This window comes from Musca vetustissima, unplaced genomic scaffold (genome assembly GCF_032173495.1).
Source record: "Musca vetustissima isolate MV318-11 ecotype Yass unplaced genomic scaffold, APGP_CSIRO_Mvet_v1 utg11893, whole genome shotgun sequence".
Lineage (NCBI taxonomy): Eukaryota > Metazoa > Arthropoda > Insecta > Diptera > Muscidae > Musca > Musca vetustissima.
This window is the reverse complement of record NW_026880757.1, coordinates 73248-84863: the sequence shown is the minus strand read 5'-3', so window position 1 is coordinate 84863 and position 11616 is coordinate 73248. Positions and strand designations below refer to the sequence as shown.

The window sequence follows — 11616 nt, the reverse complement described above, 5'->3', positions numbered from 1 at the left end:
TGTCTTTTTAAAAATTTTGAGTTAAAAAAGCCAACCGGCAGATTATCAAAAATGTGATGATGCGTTTGCTGATTGGGTCCATGAAAATAATCCTTGGAATTTCATGGAAAAATTACCACAACTGATGAAGCTCCTTTCCATCTGTCTAAGCAAAATGACAATAGCATCGGAAAACTCAAGAGTTAAAGAGTTGAAAAGCCACTCCATTTAAAACGAAATTATAGCTGGTAATTGTCTTCAGAATTTTCCTAAAGTCAAAAAATGAACCTAAATGATAAAAATATTACAACTCATTTAAATATTAATGAACTGATTCCGATTTTTTAACAATTTTTCTCAAATTATATCTTTTATCTGAAAAAAAGAATTACATTTTTTCTTTAATACTATTGCCTTGAATATTAACCCACAATCAACTCCCTAAATGGGTCCTTTCGGTCTGGCATTCTTGAAATGATTCAAACCTGTAAGGACCACTTTGGGTACGTATAAGAGATGCTCATACGTACAATATCGTTTAGATATAATAGACATGACATTGTTGGAAGACCATTGAAATGGAATCGGACGAAATTAACAACGTAATGATATTTGATAGATATTTGAACTAAATTAAAACAGCCCATACACATACTAACCTGTAGTAACTTCATTGACTGTATATTGCTCCATTTACATAAATCTAAACCGATTCCAAAAAAAAAAAACTTCGCATACATCAATCTGGACCTAATTTCAGTACTCTGTGCTAAATTTTGTCTTAATTGGACCAATATTAGGAGTTTGGTGCACCATTTAAAAAAATCGGACGAAACTATATATGGGAGCTATATCTAAATCTGAATCGATTTTCTCCAATTTCAAATAAGTGAAATGTGCCAAATTTCATCAAAATCGGATCATAAGAGCGACCTGTACTTGTTTCACAAAAATACATGGACATCCATAAATCGACTTAGAAAGTGATTCTATGCATATTCTCTATCTAGATTCCTTTTGCCTGTTACAAACATATGCCTGTACCACAGTGTTGTGAAGGGTATAAAAATCATTTAAAATGGGTTTTTAGGAGGTCTGAATATTCTACAAAAATGTTCGCTTTAAAGTTTTTAGCAGGACAGAGTATTCTACAAAACTCTTCACTATAAAATTTTACTATAAGTCTCAAAATCATATAACTCAAAAATCAGACCAAATATAACTCAAAAATCAGACCAAATTCTAAGAATCTTAAAAATATTCAAAACTAATTTAAGGTTCAATAATTGAATTTATTCTGAGTTTTACCATTTTTCCACAAGATATGGTTTTAGAAAGATGATTTCAAAGACACACATAATATTTCTTAATAATCAATTATTGCTAATAATTATTAACGACATACCTTCCTCTTTATTTTGTTATAAACATCCGACCATTTGGCTCAAAAAATTAAATTTTTCTTTAAATACCTAAATACCTGCATCTCCATTGATTTTATGGGCACTTTAATTCGTTGAATTGGCCTGTAGTTGTAAAATTTGGTATCACAACAAATTCATTTAATATTCCAACAATTGTCATTATTTTGCTTAAAATAAATTAGTTTAGAGAAAAACAATCGAATAGCCGTAGTATAAAACCAATTTTTACCAAAATACATAAACTTCCAGTCATTTGAAGCCCTATCAACATGGTCTCAAAATACCACGATTTCCTTGCTTACCTGACGCATAATGTCTATGTTTTTGATACACCTAAAAATTACACAATTTCCCCTAACCAGTCGTGAAAGTTTCATCCCAATATATCCATTCGTCGCTGAGTTATAGCGATTTAAAGTTGACCTTCTGTCAAAATATAGCGGCTACACGGTTCTGTTTGCCTATTACCTCAAATGGAAAAAATTAAGAAATCGCATCTTCACAAAAACAGAAAAATGTAGCAACGTTACCAGATTGTTGTCTGCTTTATGATGGCGTTTGATGTCAATTGTTGAATTATGAGCATACTTTCAGGCGCCCCATTGAAATAGAAGTGCTTTAGAAATGTAAATGCTTTAGAAATGCGCCTAAAAGTATGCTCACAATTTAAAAGCTAACATCAGATAACACTGTGCAAGCGATCTGGTAACACACAGTTGTATGTATTCTTTGGTTTTTGTGCAATATGAGAATTTAGTCTTCTTCATAATGAATCGTACCGACGAGTAATTATTATATTTTGACACAAGCTCAACTCGAAATGGCTATAACTTTGTAATGAACTGAGATATTCGAATGCATGTATACCTTCAGCCAAATAGTTGGCGGAGATCTTTGGAATTGCACACAGGTTTTATTATTCGCTTTATATTAGGTATATTTTTTTAATAAAGTTTTCGGATTTGATGAAATCGGTCATTCACAATTAGCTGCAAATTAAAAAAAAAAAAAAACGAAAAAAATGACCTATATTTATAATTTTTTGTCGAGAGTTTCCCAATATGAGAGTCTACCCAATATGAAATCAATGAACCAAAGTTCAGCGAATTCAGTTGAAAAACGCGCCCAAGAACCCCAAAATGCCGAAACTTGGAGGGTTCCCTTATATGGGGGCCACCCCAAAAAATGGACCCATATTTATAATTTTCAGTGGAGAGCTTTACTACACAATAAGAACTCAATAAACCAAATTTCAGGGAATTCAGTTAAAAAACGCGCTCAAGAACCCCAAAATACCGAAACTTGGGAGTTATGGCTAAACGTGGACCGATATAGCCCATCTTCAAACATGACCTGCCTACAAACAAAAGAGGAATATGCGCAAATTTTGGCGATCTACCTCAATTCGTCTAGAGGCTATAATGACTACAACAGACTGGCGGACAAGAATATATATATATGTATATATATATACTTTACCGAGTCGGAAATGATTATTTCGACTATGGTGGAGGGTATAAAAATAGGGCCAAAAAAAAAACTATATTTCGATGAAGCACATTTTGACGTATCAAAGTATACAGATGCCTTCATTAGCCATAATGCTGAGTTTAAAAAATTATCCGACCTTTTGTATTGACATATCATTGCTCTGGATTTGGGAAAGTATAATTTAAAAATCTAGGCTTGTTTTATTGTTAGAAATATATTATTTATAACTTTTATAATTGTATATGCTTCACACTGAGGTCGAGCTATAACACATCGTGAACCGAAAATCTGTCATTTGTAGTAAATGGAACGGTCAAGTCGTCACGCAAGCCACGGCTATTTGTCATAGTATAATTAGCAGATCAAGACCTAGGTTAGGTTGATGATGTACGGCTGATAGTAACAACATCCACTCGGAGACTATTGTCCATTGTGATCACCGTTTTTACCTGAAAAGAGAACGGGAAGAGAAGAGAGAGTGGAAGAGCCAGAAGAAGATAGTAGGAGAAGGAGAGTCTAGAGATGGTTATTTTAGCCATGTCAAATTTTTGACAAAGCCTAGGATCTAATTGGGGTCCATTTTAAAAAAGAAGGCTAGATTAGATTTCCGAACTGTTTGTGTCTTCTGCCGATCAGCGATGAACATCTACAGAGGATATGTTCAATTGTTTCTAGCTCTTCTTCGTCCTCAAATAGACGACAGTAATCCTCTCCGCCGGAGTCCCATTTCGAAGTGGGAGATCTAAACATGCAGTGACCTGTTATGATCCCCACAATGATTTTGATCTCTCTCTTATTTTCTGCTAGAAAGTTCGGGATAGATAGCTTTTGAGATTTTGCAAACAGTTACCGACTACCTCGCCGTAAAATAAGCGGATTTTGCTAATGAAATAACCAATGGGTGGTTGCACAGATCTCTCAATCGGAAGATTGGGCGATTGTGAGCCCCCTTGAGCAAGCTCGTCGGCTATCTCGTTCCCTTCAATGTCTCTGTCCAATACCTAACTGTGGTAAAAATTTCAGCTTGATCCTAGTATAGCTATTATTTTGCACTTGTTCCGTAAGCTATTCGGCACCGGCGAGCTTTCAAAAATTCAAAGAAAACCACGCTGAGAAATGCAACAGAGTTCCACCTTAAGACGCCAAAAGACCATTTACATGAGGGGGGCGAAGATCTTACCGTACCATCTTAGGTACTATCATCGAAATCATCCATGACATCACCTCCCTTGTCCATGCGTTTAAAGAGAGACACACACAATCTAGAGAGATCCAATGTACAAGACATGGCACAATAAATAGGTAGTCCATTTAGCGCAGCTGATGTCTCGATTAACTGTCAAAGATAAACCCATATCACGTTAATGCTGATCTTGGAGTTTCTACAGAAACCTAGATAAACGAGAGAGATTTTGTAGACCAATTCAAATCAGGATGGTGCAAACACATACTCCGCATTTGGCCTATCATTTTTTCAACTGTGCAGCTAAACCATGTTGGGAATATTCTCATACAACATATGTTGTATTCCAAATCCCGATTAATACATATTCACCGTATATATATAAAAACCAGGCTAGTGTTTTATTTTTGAATCCAGGATTTTTTCGTTCTTACTTTTCCGAACTTCATATCATTATGACACTTCGCCCTTTAACTATTTTCTAACAAACATATTTTTTTGTTTAACTTTTATGCATTCAAAAAGTACTGTACAAAATCAGTAATTCCCATATTTAATTATAACCCGAGTTGCCAACTATTGTGACACCCTCCGCCAAAATACAACCCATCACTTCAAATGCAACATTGTGACGCGAGCGCCAAAATTATCAACACTGAATTTGTCATTTTTGCAACACACACATGTACACAAGCCAGAGGCCGAACATTATACGAAGGTTAACGCATTTTTTTACTTTGCGAGGAAATTTGCAAAAAAAGAAGGCTTACAAAATTCAAATAAAGCCTCTTGAAATTAACCGTTTATTACTAAACAAATATTATTAAGTTGCTAACAAAAAGGTAGAGTCGGAACAGCATGCTCGATTTTGTGAAGTGAAGTTGTATTAAAAAAAGTATTGTGTATTTTTTCTTTGACAGAAATTTGTAGAAAAAATAAGACGCGTGCCTTCGCAATATCTAGCAGTCAGCCAACAGCAGCCGCAGCCAGAATTCTACAACAACACCAACAAGAAGAAGACTAAAACGAACGAAGGCATCAAACAAGGCATTCACAGTTTCAACACACACTCTCACACAGCATGTCTGGTATTGCTATTACACGTTTGGGCGAGGAAAGAAAGGCCTGGCGCAAAGATCATCCATTCGGGTTTGTTGCACGTCCGGCCAAAAATCCCGACGGCACATTGAATCTGATGATTTGGGAATGTGCCATACCCGGTAAGAAGGGTACTCCCTGGGAGGGTGGTCTCTACAAATTGCGTATGATCTTCAAAGATGACTACCCCACCTCTCCACCCAAGTGTAAATTTGAACCTCCATTGTTCCATCCCAATGTATATCCCTCCGGCACGGTGTGTTTATCGTTGTTGGATGAAGAGAAAGATTGGCGTCCCGCCATTACCATCAAACAGATTTTGTTGGGTATTCAAGATTTGCTGAATGAGCCCAATATCAAGGATCCTGCCCAAGCCGAAGCTTACACAATTTATTGTCAAAATCGATTGGAGTATGAGAAACGTGTGCGTGCCCAGGCCAGGGCAATGGCTGCCACAGAATAAAAACACACGGCAGATGTTTCATTTTTTTACTTAAATAATACCACAACAGCAACAACAAACTCCATTAGTTATAGAAAAACAACAACAACAAGGATATTATTACAAAAAAAGCAAAGCAAAACAAACCGAATTGTCGGATATACATTCTTCTTCAATACTACAATAACACCACACAGAAAACAAAAATTTTCAGTCAAACAAATTTCTCATGCCATCTCATCATCTCTAAGATATTTGGCAATTTCCGCATTTGAGAGATAATGTCGGAAACAGTCTTTTTACGTTAGGATTTATTTTATAATTCCTCCCCAAAAATCCATGTATTTATAAATATAATGAGAAGTCCTTAAACATAACAAAATTATATATTTAAAGAAAAACAAACTCTGTAACTATTATTAATCTTATATATTTACTACCATAATAATTTCATTTTCGCACTTAATAATATTATAATTTAAAAAAAAAACAAACAAAAATAATGAAAGAAAACATTAAAAAGATATGTGATTTTTTAATTTAAAAAAGGGGGAGGGGTGGAGTATATTATTACATTGTCAAGAATTTTGGTGTATTCAATTATCTTTTTGTTGCAAGACATCTTACCTAAAGCAAAACTATATACCACGTGGTTATATACGTTATCAGTGGGTATTGATTGCAAGTTTTTAAAAACGGATGCACACATAAACATGCGAATGGATTTAGGACTCCGGTGGCTAATATTAAGTGCGTAGACACGATGGACCTTTTTGACTTTCCATCTTGGCAATCAAATGTATATATAGGTATTTCACATGTATCACACATGAAAATAAATAAAGAAAGGGACATTTTTAAAGTTATCGTATGAAAATGCACAGCATCAACAAATTTGGGTTTGTACGAAATCTGTGCCCTCTTCACGAATAAGATTCTCGAGTTCATATTACAGAGATACAAGGTGAGCACCTTTAACAAGTTTACAATGATACCTTTCACATTTTATTAGTGATACGGCCATGTTCTGGCATTCACTTCAACGGTAGAAGTGTTTCAAAAATCAAAAAATTAAAAAAAAAATTTAAATAGACACTAATGTCTAACTAAAAGTGATATGACCAGATTTCGGAAATTAAAATAGATGAATCTGAATGCCTAGTCCAATTAACAGATACGGACGATAAAGTAAACTATTCAAAGATGCGACACTATTTACCATTAGAAGTTAGGGAAGCAAATTATGCAAAAGTAAGGTCAAAAATATTCCATGAAAACAACATGAAAACAAAAGTCAGGAAAAACAGAACAATTCAGATAAAAATCTCAAAGTAGAAGTAAAGAAAAAATTGCAAAATTAATACAAAAACATGAACAAAACCGGATGTAAAAAAAACAGTATCGAAAGCAATAGTCAAATCCCAATATATAAAAGACCCAAGACCATATGCGACTATAAATATTGAAGGGAAACAAATTAAAGGTCTCATAGATTCAGGGGCTACAGTTAGCATATTTGGATGAAACTGTCGGGAAATTATAGAAGAATTGGGGTTAGAAATAAGTCCATATATTTCGATCGTCAGCACTGCTTTTGTACAGAAGCACAAGATTTTAGGAAAAGTTACTGTTGATCTAGAAAATTGATTTATTTCTGTGTCCAGACTTGATTTATATCTCAGAGCAGACTTTTGGAAAGCCTTCGATATAGCTCCACAAATATTTCCGGTAAGACAAAAGGAATTAATATTACAAAGGAAAATACACGGGGATTCTGCAAATAAAAATCCTAAAATGCATGAGTTAACCGAGGAACAAAAATAAAACTAAATGAGGTCGTCAAAAACTTCTCCACTTTTGAAGAAAAGGGTTTAGGCTGCACCAAAAAGCACGAGATTAAGTTGATAGAGGGAGCTAATTCGGATAAAGGTAACCATTATCCCCTGTCACCAGCACCAAGAAATAGTTTACCAAGAAATCGGTAACATGCTTGCGCTCTATATCATAGAGGAGAGTGATTCAGCATGGAGTAATCGGACGACATTGGTGCGGAAACCTGATAAAAATAGATTCTTTTTGAATGCCAGAAAGCTTAATGCCTTAACTATAAAAGACGAATACCCTCTGCAGAATATAGACGTTATCCTTAGCCGAATAGACTGAAATATGCTTCTGTCCTGAAATATGCCTTCTGGCAAATTGCCTGACAATAGGTTTAAAAAAGTCGTTATTCTGCTTCCGCGAACTCAAATACCTAGGGAACGGAAAAAAATAAAAAAAATAAAAAAAAATACTAAATTTTAAATAATTAAGTGTTGGGTTACCCCAAACATCATATTAGAAATTGTGTTTGCCTATTGTGGGGCCAAATGGTAATGTCCCCAGTAACCAACTAAGAGAGCTCTTTAAGGTGAGGTAATAAGGTAATAAAGTGGCCAGGAGGTGCCGATCCAATAAATTGTGGTGGTAGTCTGAAGCATTGACTAATCGATAGCTTTAGGTGTTAGAAATTTATAATATGGACTATGTTGTTCTTTATATATAAAGGTTTAGATTAATATGATGAGCTAACCGTTTTTCTGTAAGGGAGGAAGATAGGACGATGTGGAAATAGGGGCCCTTTAAAAATTAAGAGCTGATGAGTTTTGTTTTGTTGTTCTATTTCCGTTTTTTCTTTTTAATTGTTCGACCCCTAGGTCTGATGGTGGTAGGGTTGGGAATTCAACCCTAAAGCCGTGCACCGACTGAGCCGGTTGGAACCCCACCAGGAGCCGCAGCAGACGGTACGCAACATCGTCTGATCAAAAATATATATATACTTTATGGGGTCGGAAATGAATTTTTCGATGAGTTACAAACGGAATGACAAAATTAATATGCCTTCCATACTGTGGTGGAGGGTATAAAAAGGGGGTTATATGCAGACTACTCCTAAGAAGGGGGCGAATATCAAACATTTTTGTGAGGGAGATTTGTTACCATATACGATTATAAAAACCAAGTTATAGAGAATTCGGTGGAAAAGTGCGCTCAAGAACCAAAATATGGAAAGAACTAAACTACAGCCAATTTGGTTGATAATGCGGTTAAAACCCGCCAAAAACTGAAAAAGAAGGGGGGGGGGGTTACCGTTATATGGGAGTTACCAGAAAGAGTGGACCTATATTTATAATGTTTATTGGATAAATAAGAACCCAATGTACCAAATTCGGTAGCTCGCTCAATTACCTCAATCATCGTTATAGAATTTCACCCTAATCAAGAATATATATACTTTATATGGTCGGAAATGAATATTTCGATGAGTTACAAACGGAATGACAAAATTGATACACCCTCCATACTATGGTGGAGGGTATAAAAACTATAATAATATTAAAAATAAAACGTATATAAATAATTATTCTAATAATAACAAGAAACAATAATAATAAGAGAAATAATGACAATAATATTAAAAACAGTTATAATATTTATTAATATTTTAACAAATAAAATAACATTTCATAATAATATTTAATAATTAATAGAAATACTAATAAAAACACATTCGTAATAACATGGACAAAAAACTATAATACTATTAACAAGGACAATACATTAATAAGAAAAATTGTTATTATATTAATAATAATTATTAAATTAATAATTTGTATATTAATTATAATTTTTAAATTAACAAGTATTGTATTAATAATAATTATTATATTAAAAACAATTATTATATTTCAATAATAATTTTTATATTACAATAATTATATTTAAACAAATGCTCTGCTCCTGTACTGCAAGAATCTACAAATTTGTACTTTTTTCCGATATCATAAAGGAAAAATTGTATTCGTAGTAAAAATTTTACATTCTTGCAGGTTCTGGAACAGACCAAATATTAAAAATAATAATTATTTATTATAAATTTTATTAATAATAAAACTTATATAAATAATTATTCTAATAATAACAAGAAACAACAATAATAAGAGAAATAATGACAATAATATTAAAAACAGTTATAATATTTATTAATAATAATATTAATATTTTAATTTTTAATAACAAATAAGATAACATTTATTAATAAAATACTAATAACATGGACAAAAAAACTATAATACTATTAACAAGGACAATACATTAATAAGAACAATTGTTATTATATTGTTACGAATATAAATTTAGATTTAAGTTACTTTAGATGAATTCCGTTAATTTAAGAATTTGAATTGTAACGTAAATTTCTACTACGCAGTTTATTTGAATAACTTCACAACAACAACTACTGTATAGATTTTTCTACATCCTTCCATTTCCTCTTTCATTTTCTATTTTTGTTATTGTCGTACAATTCTTGTTAAACGTCATCATTGATGATCGCTTAATTCCTCTTTCTTTGTTACCCCCTCGCCTGTATATGTGTTGTTGTTATTGTTTACTCAATGTAAGTTTGTATGTGTTGTTGTTATTGTTTACTCGATGTAAGTTTGTATGTGTGTTTGTTGCATTGGTAGATTGTTCAATAATCTAGACGTTACCAGATCGTCTAATAAACTTCTGTAGCGACAGGCAGGGCTCATATAAATAGAGGAAATGGAAAGACAGTGAGTCAGTTGTGAATCAGATCGCGAATTGAAACCGTCGAGTAAAGTAAAGTGCAAAGTAAAGTTGTGTGAATAAAATCATTGTAATAATCGTAATCAGAAAGAACCCGCGTTTTATTTGGTACGAATTGTATCGGGAAATAAAACAACGACTACACGGGATTAACTAAAATCCAAGAACGTAACAATATTAATAATAATTGTTAAATTAATAGTTTGTATATTAATTATAATTTTTAAATTAACAAGTATTGTATTTATAATATTTATATTTATATTAATAATTATTATATTAATAATAATTATTATATTAATAACAATTATTATATTACAATAATAATTATTATTTTACAATAATTATATTTAAACAAATGCTCTGCTCCTGTACTGCAAGAATCTACTAATTTGTAGTAAAAATTACATTCTTGCAGGTTCTGGAACAGACCAAACATAAATATTTGGAATGTATATACGGTATTTTAATAAACCAACAGTGATATAAACCTTCATTTATATTCAAATATGCCAGCTGACTTATGCCAGCTGAACACGTCTTTCATTGTTTTCCTGCAAAACATAAACAAAAATAAAGCCGTCCATCGCCATCAAAACAAACGCAGACCAATTTTGAAAAGTCGACTCTGCGATTTCTTCGAAAGTCGATTTCGACGTTTTGATTTAAATACAAAAATTCGATTAATCGAATGTCGATTTACTTATCCCTATGTGTAATGTAGAGTTGGGCAATCGTTCGCGTAGCGGATCGATAATTCTCGTTTCTTTTTTAAAAAGGAACTAGTTCCTTAATGTAGTTCCTTTGAACTATGTAATTACTTCATAATTAAGAGTCGAACCACGAATGAGAGAGGGAACAACGCTCGTCTGTACATGGCATTAGACTTTTCAATACAAAAAGTCGATTAATCGAAAGTCGATTTACTTATCCCTAATCATAATTTGCCTAAACCTCATTCGTAAACAACACGGTTTCCATTTAGTCTCTATCCCACCTCATTCGTAAACTTTCGGTTATACCATTTTGAGTTCATCTTTATCGGCCATTTTGTCTTCTCCTCCCATTCGTTAGCAGGTGGAACGTTTTTCAATTTTTTCAGTCGTCTTTTTTATTTTAGCTCCGTTCCAAAACCTAAAAGAATCTACTAATTTTACAAGTTTTGCAACTTTTTACTCGAAAACCGTTCCTGAACCCATAAAACTGGTAAAGCATTGAATCAAATTTAAGAGAGCACAAAACAAAATGGCTTTCTCTTTCTAAACCTTTTTCTCGAAAAATTTGTCCGAATAAAAATGGTAAACAGGAATGCCTACTTCTGATTGGCTTTTATGTTGATTTTGAAGTATTGCCATCTAACTTTGGCATATTTACTAGATTTGCGTTCC

At 33.1% G+C, this 11616-nt stretch overlaps 1 protein-coding gene across 1 annotated transcript; it reads left to right on the top strand.

The window, feature by feature from the left end:
* Positions 1-5158: 5158 nt before the first annotated feature.
* On the top strand, positions 5159-5640 carry LOC133326585 (SUMO-conjugating enzyme UBC9-B). The gene has a single exon (XM_061535214.1). It carries the CDS (start codon positions 5159-5161, stop codon positions 5636-5638), a length of 480 nt encoding a protein of 159 aa, XP_061391198.1. The 3' UTR covers positions 5639-5640.
* The last annotated feature ends 5976 nt before the right edge of the window (positions 5641-11616 follow it).

What these genes read in the sequence shown, in the direction of transcription:
- LOC133326585 (XM_061535214.1), top strand. Translation starts at nt 5,159, where the DNA reads ATGTCTGGTATTGCTATTACACGTTTGGGCGAGGAAAGAAAGGCCTGG.